A 21,653-nucleotide genomic window follows, 5' to 3' on the forward strand; every position below is an offset into this window, starting at 1 on the left:
AGAGTAGTTCTATTCTTGTACATAGGGGGCAGTATTATAGTAGTTATATTATTCTACATAGGAGGCAGTATTATAGCAGTTATATTCTTGTACATAGGGGGCAGTATTATAGTAGTTATATTCTTGTACATAGGGGGCAGTATTATAGCAGTTATATTCTTGTACATAGCGCAGTATTATAGTAGTTCTATTTTTGCACATAGGGGCAGTATTATAGTAGTTCTATTCTTGTACATAGGGGCAGTATTATAGTAGTTATATTTTTGTACATAGGGGGCAGTATTATAGTAGTTATATTCTTGTACATAGGGGGCAGTATTATAGCAGTTATATTCTTGTACATAGGGGGCAGTATTATAGTAGTTCTATTCTTGCACATAGGGGGCAGTATTATAGTAGTTCTATTCTTGTACATAGGGGGCAGTATTATAGTAGTTATATTCTTGTACATAGGAGGCAGTATTATGGCAGTTATATTCTTGTACATACGGGGCAGTATTATAGTAGCTATATTCTTGTACATAGGGGCAGTATTATAGTAGTTATATTCTTGTACATAAGGGGCAGTATTATAGCAGTTATATTCTTGTACATAGGGGGCAGTATTATAGCAGTTATATTCTTGTAAATAGGGGGCAGTATTATAGTAGTTATATTCTTGCACATAGGAGGCAGTATTATAGTAGTTATATTCTTGTACATAGGGGGCAATATTATAGTAGTTATATTCTTGTACATAGGGGGCAGTATTATAGTAGTTATATTCTTGTACATAGGGGGCAGTATTATAGCAGTTATATTCTTGTACATAAGGGGCAGTATTATAGTAGTTATATTCTTGTACATAGGAGGCAGTATTATGGCAGTTATATTCTTGCACATAGGAGGCAGTATTATAGTAGTTCTATTCTTGCACATAGGAGGCAGTATTATAGTAGTTCTATTCTTGTACATAGGGGGCAGTATTATAGTAGTTCTATTCTTGTACATAGGGGGCAGTATTATAGTAGTTCTATTCTTGTACATAAGGGGCAGTATTATAGTAGTTCTATTCTTGTACATAAGGGGCAGTATTATAGTAGTTATATTCTTGTACATAGGGGGCAGTATTATAGTAGTTATATTCTTGTACATAGGAGCAGTATTATAGTAGTTATATTCTTGTACATAGGAGCAGTATTATAGTAGTTATTTTCTTGTACATAGGGAGCAGTATTATAGTAGTTATATTCTTGTACATAGGAGGCAGTATTATAGCAGTTATATTCTTGTACATAGGGGGCAGTATTATAGTAGTTATATTCTTGTACATAGGGGGCAGTATTATAGTAGTTATATTCTTGTACATAGGGGGCAGTATTATAGTAGTTATATTCTTGTACATAGGAGGCAGTATTATAGTAGTTATATTCTTGTACATAGGGGGCAGTATTATAGTAGTTATATTCTTGTGCATAGGGGGCAGTATTATAGTAGTTATATTCTTGTACATAGGGAGCAGTATTATAGTAGTTATATTCTTGCACATAGGGGGCAGTATTATAGTAGTTATATTCTTGCACATAGGGGGCAGTATTATAGTAGTTATATTCTTGTACATAGCGCAGTATTATAGTAGTTATATTCTTGCACATAGGGGGCAGTATTATAGTAGTTCTATTCTTGTACATAGGGAGCAGTATTATAGTAGTTATATTCTTGTACATAGGGGGCAGGATTATAGCAGTTATATTCTTGTACATAGGGGGCAGTATTATAGTAGTTATATTCTTGTACATAGGAGCAGTATTATAGTAGTTATATTCCTGTACATAGGGGCAGTATTATAGTAGTTATATTCTTGTACATAGGAGGCAGTATTATGGCAGTTATATTCTTGCACATAGGAGGCAGTATTATAGTAGTTATATTCTTGTACATAGGGGGCAGTATTATAGTAGTTCTATTCTTGTACATAGGGGGCAGTATTATAGTAGTTCTATTCTTGTACATAGGGGGCAGTATTATAGTAGTTCTATTCTTGTACATAGGAGCAGTATTATAGTAGTTATATTCTTGTACATAGGAGCAGTATTATAGTAGTTATATTCTTGTACATAGGAGCAGTATTATAGTAGTTATATTCTTGTACATAGGAGCAGTATTATAGTAGTTATATTCTTGTACATAGGGGCAGTATTATAGTAGTTATATTCCGGTACATAGGGGCAGTATTATAGTAGTTATATTCTTGTACATAGGGGGCAGTATTATAGTAGTTATATTCTTGTACAGAGGGGCAGTATTATAGTAGTTATAGTCTTATACATAGGAGGCAGTATTATAGTAGTTATATTCTTGTACATAGGGGCAGTATTATAGTAGTTATATTCCTGTACATAGGGGCAGTATTATAGTAGTTATATTCTTGTACATAGCAGGTAGTATTATGGCAGTTATATTCTTGCACATAGGAGGCAGTATTATAGTAGTTATATTCTTGTACATAGGGGGCAGTATTATATTAGTTATATTCTTGTACAGCGGGAGCAGTATTATAGTAGTTATATTCTTGTACATAGGGGGCAGTATTATAGTAGTTATATTCTTGTACATAGGGGGCAGTATTATAGTAGTTATATTTTTGTACATAGGGGGCAGTATTATAGTAGTTATATTCTTGTACATAGGGTGCAGTATTATAGCAGTTATATTCTTGTACATAGCGCAGTATTATAGTAGTTATATTCTTGCACATAGGGGGCAGTATTATAGTAGTTCTATTCTTGTACATAGGGGGCAGTATTATAGTAGTTCTATTCTTGTACATAGGAGCAGTATTATAGCAGTTATATTCTTGTACATAGGGGCAATATTATAGTAGTTATATTCTTGTACATAGGAGCAGTATTATAGTAGTTATATTCTTGTACATAGGGGGCAATATTATAGTAGTAATATTCTTGTACATAAGGGCAGTATTATAGTAGTTATATTCCTGTACATAGGGGCAGTATTATAGTAGTTATATTCTTGTACATAGGGGGCAGTATTATAGTAGTTATATTCTTGTACATAGGGGGCAGTATTATAGTAGTTATATTCTTGTACATAGGGGGCAGTATTATAGTAGTTATATTCTTGTACATAGGGGGCAGTATTATAGTAGTTATATTCTTGTACATAGGGGCAGTATTATAGTAGTTATATTCCTGTACATAGGGGCAGTATTATAGTAGTTATATTCTTGTACATAGGGGGCAGTATTATAGTAGTTATATTCTTGTACATAGGGGGCAGTATTATAGTAGTTATATTCTTGTACATAGGGGGCAATATTATAGTAGTAATATTCTTGTACATAGGAGCAGTATTATAGTAGTTATATTCTTGTACATAGGGGGCAATATTATAGTAGTAATATTCTTGTACATAGGGGCAGTATTATAGTAGTTATATTCCTGTACATAGGAGCAGTATTATAGCAGTTATATTCTTGTACATAGGAGGCAGTATTATAGCAGTTATATTCTTGTACATAGGGGGTAGTATTATAGTAGTTCTATTCTTGTACATAGGGGGCAGTATTATAGTAGTTCTATTCTTGTACATAGGGGGCAGTATTATAGTAGTTATATTCTTGTACATAGGGGGCAGTATTATAGTAGTTATATTCTTGTACATAGGAGCAGTATTATAGTAGTTATATTCTTGTACATAGGAGCAGTATTATAGTAGTTATATTCTTGTACATAGGAGCAGTATTACAGTAGTTATATTCTTGTACATAGGGGACAGTATTATAGTAGTTATATTCCTGTACATAGGGGCAGTATTCTAGTAGTTCTATTCTTGTACATAGGGGGCAGTATTATAGTAGTTATATTCTTCTACATAGGAGGCAGTATTATAGCAGTTATATTCTTGTACATAGGGGCAGTATTATAGTAGTTATATTCTTGTACATAGGAGGTAGTATTATGGCAGTTATATTCTTGCACATAGGAGGCAGTATTATAGTAGTTATATTCTTGTACATAGGGGGCAGTATTATAGTAGTTATATTCTTGTACATAGGGGGCAGTATTATATTAGTTATATTCTTGTACATCGGGAGCAGTATTATAGTAGTTATATTCTTGTACATAGGGGGCAGTATTATAGCAGTTATATTCTTGTACATAGCGCAGTATTATAGTAGTTATATTCTTGCACATAGGTGGCAGTATTATAGTAGTTATATTCTTGCACATAGGTGGCAGTATTATAGTAGTTCTATTCTTGTACATAGGGGGCAGTATTATAGTAGTTATATTCTTCTACATAGGAGGCAGTATTATAGCAGTTATATTCTTGTACATAAGGGGCAGTATTATAGTAGTTATATTCTTGTACATAGGGGGCAGTATTATAGTAGTTCTATTCTTGTACATAGGGGGCAGTATTATAGTAGTTCTATTCTTGTACATAGGGGGCAGTATTATAGTAGTTATATTCTTGTACATAGGGGGCAGTATTATAGTAGTTATATTCTTGTACATAGGAGCAGTATTATAGTAGTTATATTCTTGTACATAGGGGGCAGTATTATAGTAGTTATATTCTTGTACATAGGGGCAGTATTATAGTAGTTATATTCCTGTACATAGGGGCAGTATTATAGTAGTTATATTCTTGTACAAAGGGGGCAGTATTATAGTAGTTATATTCTTGTACATAGGGGGCAGTATTATAGTAGTTATATTCTTGTACATAGGGGGCAATATTATAGTAGTAATATTCTTGTACATAGGAGCAGTATTATAGTAGTTATATTCTTGTACATAGGGGGCAATATTATAGTAGTAATATTCTTGTACATAGGGGCAGTATTATAGTAGTTATATTCCTGTACATAGGAGCAGTATTATAGCAGTTACATTCTTGTACATAGGGGGCAGTATTATAGTAGTTCTATTCTTGTACATAGGGGGCAGTATTATAGTAGTTCTATTCTTGTACATAGGGGGCAGTATTATAGTAGTTATATTCTTGTACATAGGGGGCAGTATTATAGTAGTTATATTCTTGTACATAGGAGCAGTATTATAGTAGTTATATTCTTGTACATAGGAGCAGTATTATAGTAGTTATATTCTTGTACATAGCGCAGTATTATAGTAGTTATATTCTTGCACATAGGTGGCAGTATTATAGTAGTTATATTCTTGCACATAGGTGGCAGTATTATAGTAGTTCTATTCTTGTACATAGGGGGCAGTATTATAGTAGTTATATTCTTCTACATAGGAGGCAGTATTATAGCAGTTATATTCTTGTACATAAGGGGCAGTATTATAGTAGTTATATTCTTGTACATAGGGGGCAGTATTATAGTAGTTCTATTCTTGTACATAGGGGGCAGTATTATAGTAGTTCTATTCTTGTACATAGGGGGCAGTATTATAGTAGTTATATTCTTGTACATAGGGGGCAGTATTATAGTAGTTATATTCTTGTACATAGGAGCAGTATTATAGTAGTTATATTCTTGTACATAGGGGGCAGTATTATAGTAGTTATATTCTTGTACATAGGGGCAGTATTATAGTAGTTATATTCCTGTACATAGGGGCAGTATTATAGTAGTTATATTCTTGTACAAAGGGGGCAGTATTATAGTAGTTATATTCTTGTACATAGGGGGCAGTATTATAGTAGTTATATTCTTGTACATAGGGGGCAATATTATAGTAGTAATATTCTTGTACATAGGAGCAGTATTATAGTAGTTATATTCTTGTACATAGGGGGCAATATTATAGTAGTAATATTCTTGTACATAGGGGCAGTATTATAGTAGTTATATTCCTGTACATAGGAGCAGTATTATAGCAGTTACATTCTTGTACATAGGGGGCAGTATTATAGTAGTTCTATTCTTGTACATAGGGGGCAGTATTATAGTAGTTCTATTCTTGTACATAGGGGGCAGTATTATAGTAGTTCTATTCTTGTACATAGGGGGCAGTATTATAGTAGTTATATTCTTGTACATAGGGGGCAGTATTATAGTAGTTATATTCTTGTACATAGGAGCAGTATTATAGTAGTTATATTCTTGTACATAGGAGCAGTATTATAGTAGTTATATTCTTGTACATAGGAGCAGTATTACAGTAGTTATATTCTTGTACATAGGGGACAGTATTATAGTAGTTATATTCCTGTACATAGGGGCAGTATTATAGTAGTTCTATTCTTGTACATAGGGGGCAGTATTATAGTAGTTATATTCTTCTACATAGGAGGCAGTATTATAGCAGTTATATTCTTGTACATAGGGGCAGTATTATAGTAGTTATATTCCTGTACATAGGGGCAGTATTATAGTAGTTATATTCTTGTACATAGGAGGTAGTATTATGGCAGTTATATTCTTGCACATAGGAGGCAGTATTATAGTAGTTATATTCTTGTACATAGGGGGCAGTATTATATTAGTTATATTCTTGTACATCGGGAGCAGTATTATAGTAGTTATATTCTTGTACATAGGGGGCAGCATTATAGCAGTTATATTCTTGTACATAGGGGGCAATATTATAGTAGTAATATTCTTGTACATAGGAGCAGTATTATAGTAGTTATATTCTTGTACATAGGAGCAGTATTATAGTAGTTATATTCCTGTACATAGGGGCAGTATTATAGTAGTTATATTCTTGTACATAGGGGGCAGTATTATAGTAGTTATATTCTTGTAAATAGGGGGCAGTATTATAGTAGTTATATTCTTGTACATAGGGGCAGTATTATAGTAGTTATATTCTTGTACATAGGGGCAGTATTATAGTAGTTATATTCCTGTACATAGGGGCAGTATTATAGTAGTTATAGTCTTATACATAGGAGCAGTATTATAGTAGTTATATTCTTGTACATAGGAGGCAGTATTATAGCAGTTATATTCTTGTACATAGGGGGCAGTATTATAGTAGTTATATTCTTGTACATAGGGGGCAGTATTATAGTAGTTATATTCTTGTACATAGGAGGCAGTATTATAGTAGTTATATTCTTGTACATAGGGGGCAGTATTATAGCAGTTATATTCTTGTACATAGCGCAGTATTATAGTAGTTATATTCTTGCACATAGGGGCAGTATTATAGTAGTTCTAATCTTGTACATAGGGGGCAGTATTATAGTAGTTATATTCTTGTACATAGGGGGCAGTATTATAGTAGTTATATTCTTGTACATAGGGGGCAGTATTATAGCAGTTATATTCTTGTACATAGCGCAGTATTATAGTAGTTATATTCTTGCACATAGGGGCAGTATTATAGTAGTTATATTCTTGCACATAGGGGCAGTATTATAGTAGTTCTATTCTTGCACATAGGGGCAGTATTATAGTAGTTCTATTCTTGTACATAGGGGGCAGTATTATAGTAGTTATATTCTTGTACATAGGGGGCAGTATTATAGTAGTTATATTCTTGTACATAGGGGCAGTATTATAGTAGTTATATTCTTGTACATAGGGGCAGTATTATAGTAGTTATATTCTTGTACATAGGGGCAGTATTATAGTAGTTATATTCCTGTACATAGGGGCAGTATTATAGTAGTTATATTCTTGTACATAGGGGGCAGTATTATAGTAGTTATATTCTTGTACATAGGGGGCAGTATTATAGTAGTTATATTCTTGTACATAGGGGGCAGTATTATAGTAGTTATATTCTTGTACATAGGGGCAGTATTATAGTAGTTATAGTCTTATACATAGGGGCAGTATTATAGTAGTTATATTCTTGTACATAGGGAGCAGTATTATAGTAGTTATATTCTTGTACATAGGAGGCAGTATTATAGCAGTTATATTCTTGTACATAGGAGGCAGTATTATAGCAGTTATATTCTTGTACATAGGGGGCAGTATTATAGCAGTTATATTCTTGTACATAGGGGGCAGTATTATAGCAGTTATATTCTTGTACATAGGAGCAGTATTATAGTAGTTATATTCTTGTACATAGGAGCAGTATTATAGTAGTTATATTCTTGTACATAGGGGCAGTATTATAGTAGTTATATTCCTGTACATAGGGGCAGTATTATAATAGTTATATTCTTGTACATAGGAGGTAGTATTATGGCAGTTATATTCTTGCACATAGGAGGCAGTATTATATTAGTTATATTCTTGTACATCGGGAGCAGTATTATAGTAGTTATATTCTTGTACATAGGGGGCAGTATTATAGTAGTTATATTCTTGTACATAGGGGGCAGTATTATAGTAGTTATATTCTTGTACATAGGAGGCAGTATTATAGCAGTTATATTCTTGTACATAGGGGGCAATATTATAGTAGTAATATTCTTGTACATAGCGCAGTATTATAGTAGTTATATTCTTGCACATAGGGGGCAGTATTATAGTAGTTATATTCTTGTACATAGGAGGCAGTATTATAGTAGTTATATTCTTGTACATAGGAGGCAGTATTATAGCAGTTATATTCTTGTACATAGGGGGCAATATTATAGTAGTAATATTCTTGTACATAGGAGCAGTATTATAGTAGTTATATTCTTGTACATAGGGGCAGTATTATAGTAGTTATATTCCTGTACATAGGGGCAGTATTATAGTAGTTATAGTCTTATACATAGGAGCAGTATTATAGTAGTTATATTCTTGTACATAGGGGGCAATATTATAGTAGTTATATTCTTGTACATAGAGGGTGGCATTATAGTAGTTATATTCTTGTACATAGGAGCAGTATTATAGTAGTTATATTCTTGTACATAGGGGGCAGTATTATATTAGTTATATTCTTGTACATAGGGAGCAGTATTATAGTAGTTATATTCTTGTACATAGGGGGCAGTATTATAGTAGTTATATTCTGGTACATAGGGGGCAGTATTATAGCAGTTATATTCTTGTACATAGGAGGCAGTATTATAGCAGTTATATTCTTGTACATAGGAGGCAGTATTATAGTAGTTATATTCTTGCACATAGGGGGCAGTATTATAGTAGTTATATTCTTGCACATAGGGGCAGTATTATAGTAGTTCTATTCTTGTACATAGGGGGCAGTATTATAGTAGTTATATTCTTGTACATAGGGGGCAATATTATAGTAGTAATATTCTTGTACATAGGGGCAGTATTATAGTAGTTATATTCTTGTACATAGGGGGCAGTAATATAGTAGTTATATTCTTGTACATAGGGGGCAATATTATAGTAGTAATATTCTTGTACACAGGAGTAGTATTATAGTAGTTATATTCTTGTACATAGGGGCAGTATTATAGTAGTTATATTCTTGTACATAGGAGGCAGTATTATAGTAGTTATATTCTTGTACATAGGAGGCAGTATTATAGTAGTTATATTCTTGTACATAGGGGCAGTATTATAGTAGTTATATTCTTGTACATAGGAGGCAGTATTATAGTAGTAATATTCTTGTACATAGGAGGCAGTATTATAGTAGTTATATTCTTGTCCATAGGGAGCAGTATTATAGTAGTTATATTCTTGTACATAGGGAGCAGTATTATAGTAGTTATATACTTGTACATAGGAGGCAGTATTATAGTAGCTATATTCTTGTACATAGGGGGCAGTATTATAGTAGTTCTATTCTTGTACATAGGAGGCAGTATTATTGTAGTTATATTCTTGTCCATAGGGAGCAGTATTATAGTAGTTATATTCTTGTACATAGGGGCAGTATTATAGTAGTTATATTCCTGTACATAGGAGGCAGTATTATAGTAGTTATATTCTTGTACATAGGGGGCAGTATTATAGTAGTTCTATTCTTGTACATAGGAGGCAGTATTATTGTAGTTATATTCTTGTCCATAGGGAGCAGTATTATAGTAGTTATATTCTTGTACATAGGGGGCAGTATTATAGTAGTTATATTCTGGTACATAGGGGGCAGTATTATAGCAGTTATATTCTTGTACATAGGAGGCAGTATTATAGCAGTTATATTCTTGTACATAGGAGGCAGTATTATAGTAGTTATATTCTTGCACATAGGGGGCAGTATTATAGTAGTTATATTCTTGCACATAGGGGCAGTATTATAGTAGTTCTATTCTTGTACATAGGGGGCAGTATTATAGTAGTTATATTCTTGTACATAGGGGGCAATATTATAGTAGTAATATTCTTGTACATAGGGGCAGTATTATAGTAGTTATATTCTTGTACATAGGGGGCAGTAATATAGTAGTTATATTCTTGTAAATTAGGGGGCAATATTATAGTAGTAATATTCTTGTACACAGGAGTAGTATTATAGTAGTTATATTCTTGTACATAGGGGCAGTATTATAGTAGTTATATTCTTGTACATAGGAGGCAGTATTATAGTAGTTATATTCTTGTACATAGGAGGCAGTATTATAGTAGTTATATTCTTGTACATAGGGGCAGTATTATAGTAGTTATATTCTTGTACATAGGAGGCAGTATTATAGTAGTAATATTCTTGTACATAGGAGGCAGTATTATAGTAGTTATATTCTTGTCCATAGGGAGCAGTATTATAGTAGTTATATTCTTGTACATAGGCGGCAGTATTATAGTAGTTCTATTTTTGTACATAGGAGGCAGTATTATAGTAGTTATATTCTTGTACATAGGGGGCAGTATTATAGTAGTTATATTCTTGTACATAGGGAGCAGTATTATAGTAGTTATATACTTGTACATAGGAGGCAGTATTATAGTAGCTATATTCTTGTACATAGGGGGCAGTATTATAGTAGTTCTATTCTTGTACATAGGAGGCAGTATTATTGTAGTTATATTCTTGTCCATAGGGAGCAGTATTATAGTAGTTATATTCTTGTACATAGGGGCAGTATTATAGTAGTTATATTCCTGTACATAGGAGGCAGTATTATAGTAGTTATATTCTTTTATATAGGGGGCAGTATTATAGTAGTTATATTCTTGTACATAGGGGGCAGTATTATAGTAGTTATATTCTTGTACATAGGAGGCAGTATTATGGCAGTTATATTCTTGTACATAGGGGCAGTATTATAGTAGTTATATTCTTGTACATAGGGGGCAGTATTATAGTAGTTATATTCTTGTACATAGGGGGCAGTATTATAGTAGTTATATTCTTGTACATAGGAGGCAGTATTATAGTAGTTATATTCTTGTCCATAGGGAGCAGTATTATAGTAGTTATATACTTGTACATAGGAGGCAGTATTATAGTAGTTATATACTTGTACATAGGGGACAGTATTATAGTAGTTATAATCTTGTACATTGGGCAGTATTAAATGGGATATATTCTTGCAATTACAGGCAACATTATAGTCTAGTCTAAGTTAGCTATGATAACTAATATTAGTTTTAAGAAACAGAAAGAGGAATTGGAAGAAGGAGAGAGATGCAGACACTGCACAGAGTATGTTTTATTTACTATGAATGGATATAAAAATGTTTGTATGAATTATAACTAAATGATATATGGGGACTAAAAAGGTCATATGGCTCCTACATTTTTCAGTATTTTTATTTGTCTGGCGCAGTCCTCTGTATCTTACAGTTATACCCATGTTGGAGCTTCCTGTACATTTCTATTACTCTCTTGTATGGCTCGCTTCCTTTACCTTAATAGTCATATCGCTGTATTTTTCTCAAAAATTAATCACAATTTAAATATAAAAATCTCATGTACCGAGCGCCTTACAATGCGGCACTTCTCTTGCAGACAGCGGTGTCTCCAGCGCCACCTACGTGCAGGGTTGCAGCAGTTGAGCCCGTAGACATCAGCTGATCACCAGGGGGCTGCATTTTCAAGAATGGGGGCTGTCCAGTTGGGACTAACTATTCAACCCCTCGTACAGATATGACTCTTGGTGCTCGCTTGGCTGCTGGACAGGCAGCGAGAAATAAGAAAAACGATAGTCAGATTAAAAGTAGTGTGTATTGTGAGGAGGAACAGAAGTTAACGTCTCCCACATAAAAGAATAAATAGAAGCAGCCGCTTCCCTCCAGGCAAGTTAGATTCACTTGGATAGCTGTCACCATCTGAAACATCACAGAAGGCTGAAAATGTATGCAAATCCATTTGGAGAAAATTTCCAAGCCTGGATCAAGGAGAAAAAAAAAGCCAAATAAAAAGGTTAATGACCGACTCCTGATCTCCTCAAGAGAGATGACCTAAATTGGAATCCGCAAACACGGGAAGCGAGACGTATTAACTCTAAAGCGGGCCTACAGCCGACGAGCCAGGGAGAGGAAGAAGAAAGCTACTTGGGAATTCAGGGCTTTTAAGGGCACAGAAAGTTCACAGCTTGTATTTTTCTTGCATTTCTGTCACCGTCTTTTTTTTTTTTTCATGTAAAACGGAACCTAAATATTTTTAACCCTTTCCAATCCAATTTTGGATTCAGGGTTTTCTAAAAGGCTTTCTCTTTTTACTGTTATACGACGGTGCCATCTGCTGGCTAAAGCTAGTGTGTGCGCCAGAGAGGCTCTGACAGCAGAGTGGCTGGCAATAGATGGTAAGAATACCCTGTCGGACGTCTTCTGACATTGGAGCTGTACAAGCTTCAATCAGAATGTAGGAAGACGTCAGACAGTGGATTGGAAAGGGTTAAAATGTGAAAAATTCTATGGCAGAAACACTTTAAACAAAGCCGGACAACGCATCCTCATACTCACAACACTTGGGTCATTCCGAAAGACAAGAGATTAGAACGAAAGCTTAAAGCAACCCTGGAGGTACAAAGATGGCCGCATCGGCTTCTCTGACTGCCTGATGCGCACTGTGTATTCGTATACATCATTAGTCTAAGACCCTACACTGCTTTCGTTATCCAGCGCTGTCCACATGAGCAGCGCTGACCACTCACATCGCCATGTAGTGTCTTAGGCCCAATGCTCACGGGCGGATTTTTGCTGCGGAGTCCTAGCGGGAGTTCGCCTCCGGATTCCGCAGTGATAACCTTCCAGAGCATGCTAAGGGAAAATGATTCTTCAGGCACACGAGTGGAAACCAATTGAAAATTGCAGCATGCTCCATTTGACTGCGGTTCCTGCACAGACAGGTTCCACGGAAGTCAATGATTTTTTTTTTAGGTTTTTCCACTTTTCCGCAATAAAAACCCTTTTTTGGAAATATAGTTTTTTCCTAAAAATTGAAACTTTAATATGAGACAGTGTCTTATTTTGGGGAAACACAGTATGTGCAGTGCGTACCAGGTAGTCAGAGAAGTGGTGCCACCATCATTGCTTTTCCGGGCCCGGAGGGTCGCTTTAAACCAAAATGAGAAAAAATAAATAAAAATAAAATAAAATGCGTCATCTTGAGTTACAAAATTAAAGTAGTTGTCCAAGTTAAGGAAACCCCTGTGAACGGGTCCCCCATGCATTAGAAGAAAAAAAAAAATCAGTGGTTGCTCACCTCTCTCCGCTCCACCTTTCGTTCCCCACCGCCGGCTCGGATCTCAGCTGTTTGCATACAAGCAGCTGTGATGTCCCATAAACCCGCTTCAACAGCCAATAACAGCGCTCAGCCATGATCGCTGGTCATGTGAACAATCCCCTTATGGCTGCAGCAGATCTAAACAGAAGATCAAAGCAGTGGTGAGCGGCAGCGGGGGAGCAGCACGGAGTGGGAGGAGAGAATTAGGTTGGTTTTTTTAAATATATAATGTGTCCCCCTCTTCACTGCCACCAATGTTTGGGGTGCTCAAAAAAACCTTTAAGGGGATACCTATTCCTCGGTGAGGCACCAATGGGGTATTATCACTGTACGAAGGTATAAATGAGATTACTATTGCGAAGGGGCACAAATGTGGCATTTTTTGGTGGCCACAATGTGGAAATTATGACTGTGTGGGGGCATTCAGGCAGGCACTATTACTGTGTAGAGGATCACTGAGAGGGGATGAGTGAACAGGATGGGGAAAGTATGCAGGAATGATTCATGCCTGGAAAAAGTCTTCATGGTAGTCTGGGCCAGACGGAAGAGAAAACCAAAAGTGAATGAGCCCAATCAGTGACCACGTCACCTGTAATCACTGAATCACTGTTACCTTGTACAGCCCTCATTCGGTTGACCTAGCATGTCTGTGTATTACTTGATTATACATAGATTAGCTGTTATCACTCACAGATACCGAAGCATCATGGGAGGACATCATACAGCAGGACGAAGCAGTGCAGCTGGGAACTCAGCAGTCACTTACTAGAAGCTGCAGCCATGTCTCTCTGCCCTTTCCTCCTCGCATATTTACTTTTTCCACAACACTTGTGCCCTATTCAGCAATTCCAGCAACCTGATTGGTTGTTTTGGTTGGCTGATTCACCAAACAACCAATCAGGTTGCTGGAATTGCTGAATAGGGCAGAAGCGTTGTGGAAAAAGTTAAAATGCCTCCTCCTCATAGACCTCTATGGGCCGTATAACTGCAGCAAGACCCACTCCAGTTCCTATAATGCATCTCAAGTTTCTGTACTGCCAGAATAGGATTTCACAACACAACAGCAAGGAAGGGAGACCCCTAGTGGCCAGAATGTAAAGTGATTTTTTGGCCAAAAAAAAAAAATCATTTTAGGCACATAGTGATTTGCACTTTTGCTAGTTATCATATTGGCTATCAGATAAACACAAGTTTGTTGTAAAGTTAGTGACCATTTAAAGGGTTTTTTTTTACACAGTCTTTTTAGGCCTGTAAGACACAATTCTCAGCTGACCTCCGGCTAATATCTGCTGCTACGGGCTTTTAACTCAAATGAGCAAGAAAAAATGGCCACAAAAACCTTACAAAGATTAACCTGAAACTGCCTTAATGTTCACTCATTGGTCCACTTTACCTGGTTTGTACCATCGTGTAAAATACCGATGAGCCACAGAAGGGGAGGGGTGAGATACTTCAGCCATATAAAGCAGAGGAGCAGCTTCACTCTTGATGCCTAAAAAATAAAATATATAGTAAAAAGTTGTGAAACAAGCTAAAATATGCTAAACAACCCCAAACACAACATTTCACCATCACTTGTATGACACATGATAAAAAAATGCGCTTCCATTAAAGGGATTTTCAAAGTAAATAGTTGGCAGTGGGGGCGAAGAGTACATAAATAAACTCAGTACTCCCCCCCACGTTGCCCGCCACACCCTCTCGATCTCTGGTTGAGAAGTGCTGCAGTCATGTGGCCGGTGTTTACCCACATGACCACGGCAGTCAATAGAAGGCCCGCCGGGGAGGTCACTGATGACGTCCCGTAAGCCTGCCGGGGACTCAAAACTATGTGAAATAAATAACCCTGAATACCCCTTTAAGGCGGTACGTACACAGGCGATTTTCATGCGCGGGTTCTCTGCACTGCTGGGCGGACAGACTCGCATGAGTATAGAACCCATTACTGTCAATAAGTTAATACACATTTTTCTCTTGCAGCATGTCCCGTTTTCGGGTAATTCCGCAGCAAGAATTGCCCATTATGTCCTATGTGAGCCGAAGACCCCCCGGTGCTCGCATGTGTATGTGATTTTCAGGCGCGGGATGAATTATTTCTATTTTGAAGGGGTTTTCCTGGAGAATACTACTGTGATGCATCCTCATCAATAGCTGCAATCGGTCATCAATAGTTGATCAGCTGAGGTCCGTCACTTGGGAGCCCGACCAACCAGCTGATTGTGCGCCCGCTGACAGCGCCGCAATTATAGAGGTCGGAGAAGAAGCAGCGGAAATCTCTGCTCCAACCAGAACTGGCCGGCGCGGCTCCCAGCGATTTCAACGATTTCTACTTTGTGCCCGGAAAACCCCTTTAACCCCTTAATGACGCAGCCCTTTTTTTTCCATTTTCGTTTTTCCTCCCACCTTTAAAAAAAATCGTAACTCCTTTATTTATCCATCGACGTCGCTGTATGAGGGCTTGTTTTTTGCGGGACGAGTTGTATTTTTCACTGGTGCTATTTAATGTACCATATCATGTACTGAAAAATGTTTTAAAAAATTCTAAGTGGAGTAAAATAAAAAAAATTAAAAAAAAAAGACATTCCGCCATCTTTTAGTGCGTCTTGTTTCTAGGGCGCACAAACTGCAACAAAACTGACATAATAACTTTATGCTATGGGTCAGAATGATTACTACGATACCAAACTTGTAGTTTTTTTTACTATACTACTATAATTTTTTTTTCAAAGACATTGAATTTTTTACAATTATTCTCTGCCGCCATATTCTGCGTGCAATAACGTTTTTATTTTTCCGTCAAAATAGTTGAGCGAGGGCTCATTTTTTGCAGAATGTCGTGCAGTTTACGTTGGTACCATTTTGGAATGCATATGACTTTTTGACCGCTTTTTATTGAATTTTTTCTGGGAGACAGGGTGACTGAAAAAGTGCATTTCTGGCGTTCTTTATTTTTATTTTTGGACGACGTTCACAGTGCAGGATAAATAATGTGCTACTTTGATAGATTGAACTTTTACGGATGCAGCGATACCAAATATGTATTTTTGTTTAAGGATTTAGATTTTTTTTATTATAGATATGGCAAAAGGGGGGGTGATTCAAACTTTTATTACTAATTGTTAAATAAAAAAAGTTAAACTTTGACCTTATTCTCACTTTTTTCTTTTTTTAGCCCCCCTGGGGGACCACAACTAGCGATGCTTTGATCGCTCCTGCAGTATGATGTAATGCTATAGCATTACATCATACTGCGATCTGACAGGCAGTCTATCAAGCCACCCCACGGGGACGGCTTGATAGGCAGTCTGCTAAGGTAGCCCTGCGGCCTGTCCGAGCGGCTGGTTGCAGCTATTGCCTGTGGGTGTCAGCTGTAATGAACAGCTGACGCCCGCTCTGTATGAGGAGAGGTCCCCCAGCGATCTCTCTTCATACATACCCTGACACTGCAGGATGTAAATGTACATCCTGGAGCGTTAAGGGGTTAATATGCTTACTTAACCCCTTAAGGACATGGCCTATTTTGGGCATAAGGACAACGATTTTTTGGAGTTTTTCATCTCCACTTTTCAAAAAAGCCATAACCTTATTTTTCCGTTGACATGGCCGTACAAGGGCTTGTTTTTGCGTGGTGAACTGTAGTGTTTATCGGCGCCATTTTGGGGTACATAAGACTATATTGTAAAAAACTTTTATTCATTTTTTTATGATAGCAGGAAGAGAAAACACATCAATTCTGCCATTGTTTTTTTCGGTTCCTTTGAACTGCATTAACCACAGAGCATAAATGACACAATACATCTTTTCTGCAGGTCAGTACAACTACAACGATACCGAAATTCTTTTATTTTTTTTTTTTTGTAGGTTTTTCCACTTTTCCGCAATAAGAACCCTTTCTTTTCTAATACGATATATCTTTTTCTAAATTGCTGCATTCAAAGTCCCATAACTTTTTAATTTTTTCATGGACGGAGCTCTGTGAGGGCTTGTTTTTTGCGTGTCGAGATGTAGTTTTTATAGCTACCATTTTGAGGTACACATACGACTTTTTTGATTACTTGTATTGCTTTTTTTAGGAGGTAAAATGAAAAAATTAAGCATTTTGCCTCTTTTTTTTTTTTATGGTCTCCAGCCTACCATTCAGGCTGGTGGCTCTGCTGACTCGTTTGTTATTTTCTCTATACCTACCATTAGGGGGCTGAGCATTGGCCAGGATCTCTTTGGGGTAAGCAACTGAGTTTAGGCAGGAAACGTTCCACATTGAAATAGATCACTATTGGCTTTTTGCGCCCCGTAGAAAAATGAGGGTGTTTTTGTCTAGTTTTTGAATTAGAGTTTGCTCGATGAAGCTCGATGTCATTGGCTCCTGATGAGTTGTTAATACAACAGAAACGCGTTGAAGCAGAACCTAATCAGACTTACTTATTTAAATATTGATAAGTGATGAGACCCGCAGCAGACAGACTGTTAGATCGATCAGCGATGCTGCACACAATTACATGTTTAATTAATTGAACCAGAGAACCATTATGAAGAAACTAGAGAAACGACAACATACCCCTTTAAGATAGTGCTTTCACCACGGCTGGGCATGGGATTCATTACCCTGGTAGTGCTGGGAACGCTGCCGTTGGTTGTGACAGCTATATAATAATGCACTCAGGCGTAATAAGCTAGCAGTATAATACGGGGTCAGGCATATCATTGTGGACATCTATACTACAATGACATCTGTATGGGGGTACAGCATTCAATAAAACCTTTTCTACAGATCCCATACAGGTGTATTACACTCACTCCTATGACATTGAACCTGGGGGTTTGGAGAATTGCCGTACCTGTGAATTATCCATGGTTATACACTGGAGTCACATCTGTACTTGGGCCTCACACATTCTTGCGGTCTGGGTGGCAGATATATATATTTATTTGACGTTTTCTTGTTTTTGTATTTGTACTGGTCTGGGAACTCGATTTATAAAAAGGTGATTTTATTTATTCATCCAGTCTTTTCAGGGATCAGACCGGTAAAATAGTCTAAGGCCTAATGCCCACGGACGGATTTCCGCCGCGTTTCACCGCAGCTATTAGGTTCTATTGTACACGGTGCGGGATTCTACCGCGGAATTCTGCAGGGTGAAATTACCCACAGCATGTCCTATTTGCCGCAGGTATACGCGCGTAGTCAATGGAAGCCGCCTGTCACACCATAATTCCACTAAATACACACCCGCCTACCGCGTCATATTACACTGCTGGCACGTCATGCGGGACTTCGTGCAGCGGATCCGGAGATAAGTATGGGGTCTTTGGCGGGGTGCCGTGACGGACTCTGCTGCGGTATTCCTGATTAAATTACTGATTCCCCTGCCTCAGTTTTTTAGGTTTTTGTTTTTTTATGCTTTTTTCCGTGCAGGATAAAAAGTGTGTTCAATTTGTTGCACAAGTCGTTACCAAAAATGTGGGATTTTCATTTTTTTCTACTTTTTTTTAAACTAATAGGGGGAAAAGCACAAAGAGGGGTTTTTTTTTAATTTTTCTTTTACACAATTCTTATCTTCTGACTCGTACCATAAGACCTACGATCGCCATGATAAAACACTGCAGGACTTTTGTCCTGCAATGCCTTATCGCTAGTAATAGCGATCATAGGTAATGGCAAAGCAAGACACCTGTAGCTGGCGTTCTGTTGTCACGCCAACCAATCAGCCCTCTTTACGTCGCAGGGGTCCAATGACGTCAGAGGGAGCACCCTCCCTCTGTGAGCCCTTTACACGCCGCGATCTAGATTGCAGTGTGTAAGGTGTTAACAGCGGGGGTTGCTGTCCCGACACACCCCCATTATTGCAGGGGGAGGCCGGCTTCCGCTGCCGGATAGCACGGGATCTCTTCTGATCTCGCGCTATCCCCAGGGCATAAGTGTACGTCACACGAACGTATATCGTCCTCATCTGCAGGGGGGGGGGGGAGGATGGAAGAGCCAGGAACAGTTCTCTGAGCTCCCGCCCCCTCTCTGCCTCCTCTCCGCCCCTCTGCACTATTTGCAATATGGAGAGGCGGGACGAGGCAGGGCTAATTCTCTTAACTTAGCCCCGTCCCGCCTCCTTTCATTGCAAATAGTGCAGAGGGGCGGAGAGGAGGTGGAGAGGAGGCAGAGAGGGGGCGGGAGCTCAGTTCCTGCTCCTGGCTCTTCCATCCTCCGCCCCTGCGGATGAGTACACCGTATATCGGCTTGGCGTGAAAACCGAGCCGATATACGTTCGTGTGAATGCAGCCTAAGACATAGGATGGCCAACCTCCAAAAGCCACAAGTCAGCACCACCAACACCCTATTAAAATCTAACCTACAGCCCCCCCAGACATGTTTCGCCCTGCAACATCATCAAGGGGAACCACCACCAGGGCTATAGGGGTAGCAAATGCTCAGCTGTTGGATGACAGCATGGCACCTGCTCTAACAGCGGGGACCAAAGAAACCTCTAATCCCCGCTGTTTAACCCTTTACATGCCGCGGTCAGTAAAATGCTGATGGAGGGAGGGGGCTCCCTCTCACCCATGTGATCGCTGGGTCCCAAAGGCTTTAATATGGCCTCCAGGTACGCCAGTTACGGCGGCCTATGAGGCTCAGCTTCATACGCTTTCTAATACGCTGCTACTCTGAGGCCTAGTAGTGCATTAGAAAAATGATACAATATGCTGATAATCAAGTCCATTAGTGGCACAAGAATAAGCAGTTAAAAAACTTCTGTCACAGATCCGGCTCAAAACGCGTGCAGCGCTTTTTCTTCCATCCAAAAACTAGACAGTGGGTGAACGGTAGACCCGCAGCGCTTTACACATTTCCAGCCATAAAAGGGTATAGACTTGCACTGCATACGTATGCAGAGAAATAGAATGTGCTGCTATTTATTTATTTTGTGTATTGATACAGTGTCTACACACCGGTGTGCATGTTAACTTGTAAGGTGCTGCATGTGTTACCCCATAATGGCCGTCTTACCCCCCACAGACAGCATGTCAGGTGGCGGCTGTTATTCGGCGGAGGTGCGGCTGCAGAAGCCTCTTTGCCATTATTTCCCCTCCGGCCTCCTGTCACTCACCCCGCCGATCTCACTTGTTCTCTCGACGCTCCTGCACTGTCAGTCTCCCTGGTGCTGTGCTCTGGTCCTCCTATAGTGCTGCTAAACAGGGGCCCCGGCATTCACCATGCCTGGATGAATGTAGGTGTCGCCACCGGTGAACGCAGCACCGCTGTCCACTGCAGGAAGAGAAGCGCTGGATGAGCTCTGGTCCCCCGCTGTCAGAGTCCCTGGCCGGCGGTGTCCCTTCTCCACTGGAATCTGTCATCGCTGCCATACCAGACTGTCACTCTCAGAGCTCTACACGGAAACTGCGGGGCATGACATGCTGTGTGCGGCAGGAAGCAGCAGCCAATCCACTGCTGGGGGCGTCACCTGTCACTGAGACAGGCCAACCCATTTCTCCACCCCTAGTTCCGGTGGAGACAAGATGCACCAGTACCCAATGAAAGTCCAACTGACTTTCATTGGTTCCATTCACCACATATCACGCGGCCGTGCCACGCAAGTGTGACACACGGTGAAAACAGGGTCACAAGCATGGGCCCTTATAGTCTAAGGGGTCCATCTGGCGACAGAGCTGTTCAGCCACGGGGATCCGCTATCCTACTTCCCGAATGCAGCAGGAAAGCTGAACCCCGAGTGCGGGATCTGAGCAGATCCAGAGCTCTTCCAACTCACAGCATGCCGCACCCCAACCTCTTGTCTGACAGTCCCACTTTACACGGGCAGACATGGCAGATATGGTAAATATGGCAGACATGGGCTCCTCCCGCAGTTTTGTGAGACACATTAAAAAGAAAATAAATTTCAATGAATATACTGGCGCTTTAAAAAATGCCGAACCCAAGCCGGCCGTGCTGGAAATAAAGCAGAATGGGCCCAAAAACAGTAAGTGCTCCTGCACAAGGCAGAAGAACTCCGTATGTGGAATCCTACAGCAGAATCCGGCCATGGCAGCAGCGCCGTCCGCACGTACCTGCTCTGTCGCCGTCTCTTCTGTACTGCGGATGGACCCCTGTGGCTCGCCGTCGCACATGCGCAGTACAGATGCTTTTTTTCAAAAATGTGTTTCCCCACGCCGTCACTGGGCCATGACGCGTAATCCACGACCTGT

The 21,653-nt window shown here is 38.7% G+C and overlaps 1 protein-coding gene across 1 annotated transcript in view; it reads right to left on the reverse strand.

Annotated features, from left to right (window-relative positions):
- ABITRAM (actin binding transcription modulator) overlaps positions 1–21,653 on the reverse strand; it is a 131,783-nt gene that overhangs the window by 103,382 nt on the left and 6,748 nt on the right. Inside the window, exon 2 of the mRNA XM_066579219.1 lies at positions 14,854–14,952. Within this exon, the coding sequence (XP_066435316.1) occupies positions 14,854–14,920 (67 nt within the window). The 5' untranslated portion in view covers positions 14,921–14,952. The remainder of the gene's footprint in view (positions 1–14,853; positions 14,953–21,653) is intronic.

Source organism: Eleutherodactylus coqui, chromosome 9 (genome assembly GCF_035609145.1).
Source record: "Eleutherodactylus coqui strain aEleCoq1 chromosome 9, aEleCoq1.hap1, whole genome shotgun sequence".
In the NCBI taxonomy this organism is placed as follows: Eukaryota; Metazoa; Chordata; class Amphibia; order Anura; family Eleutherodactylidae; genus Eleutherodactylus; species Eleutherodactylus coqui.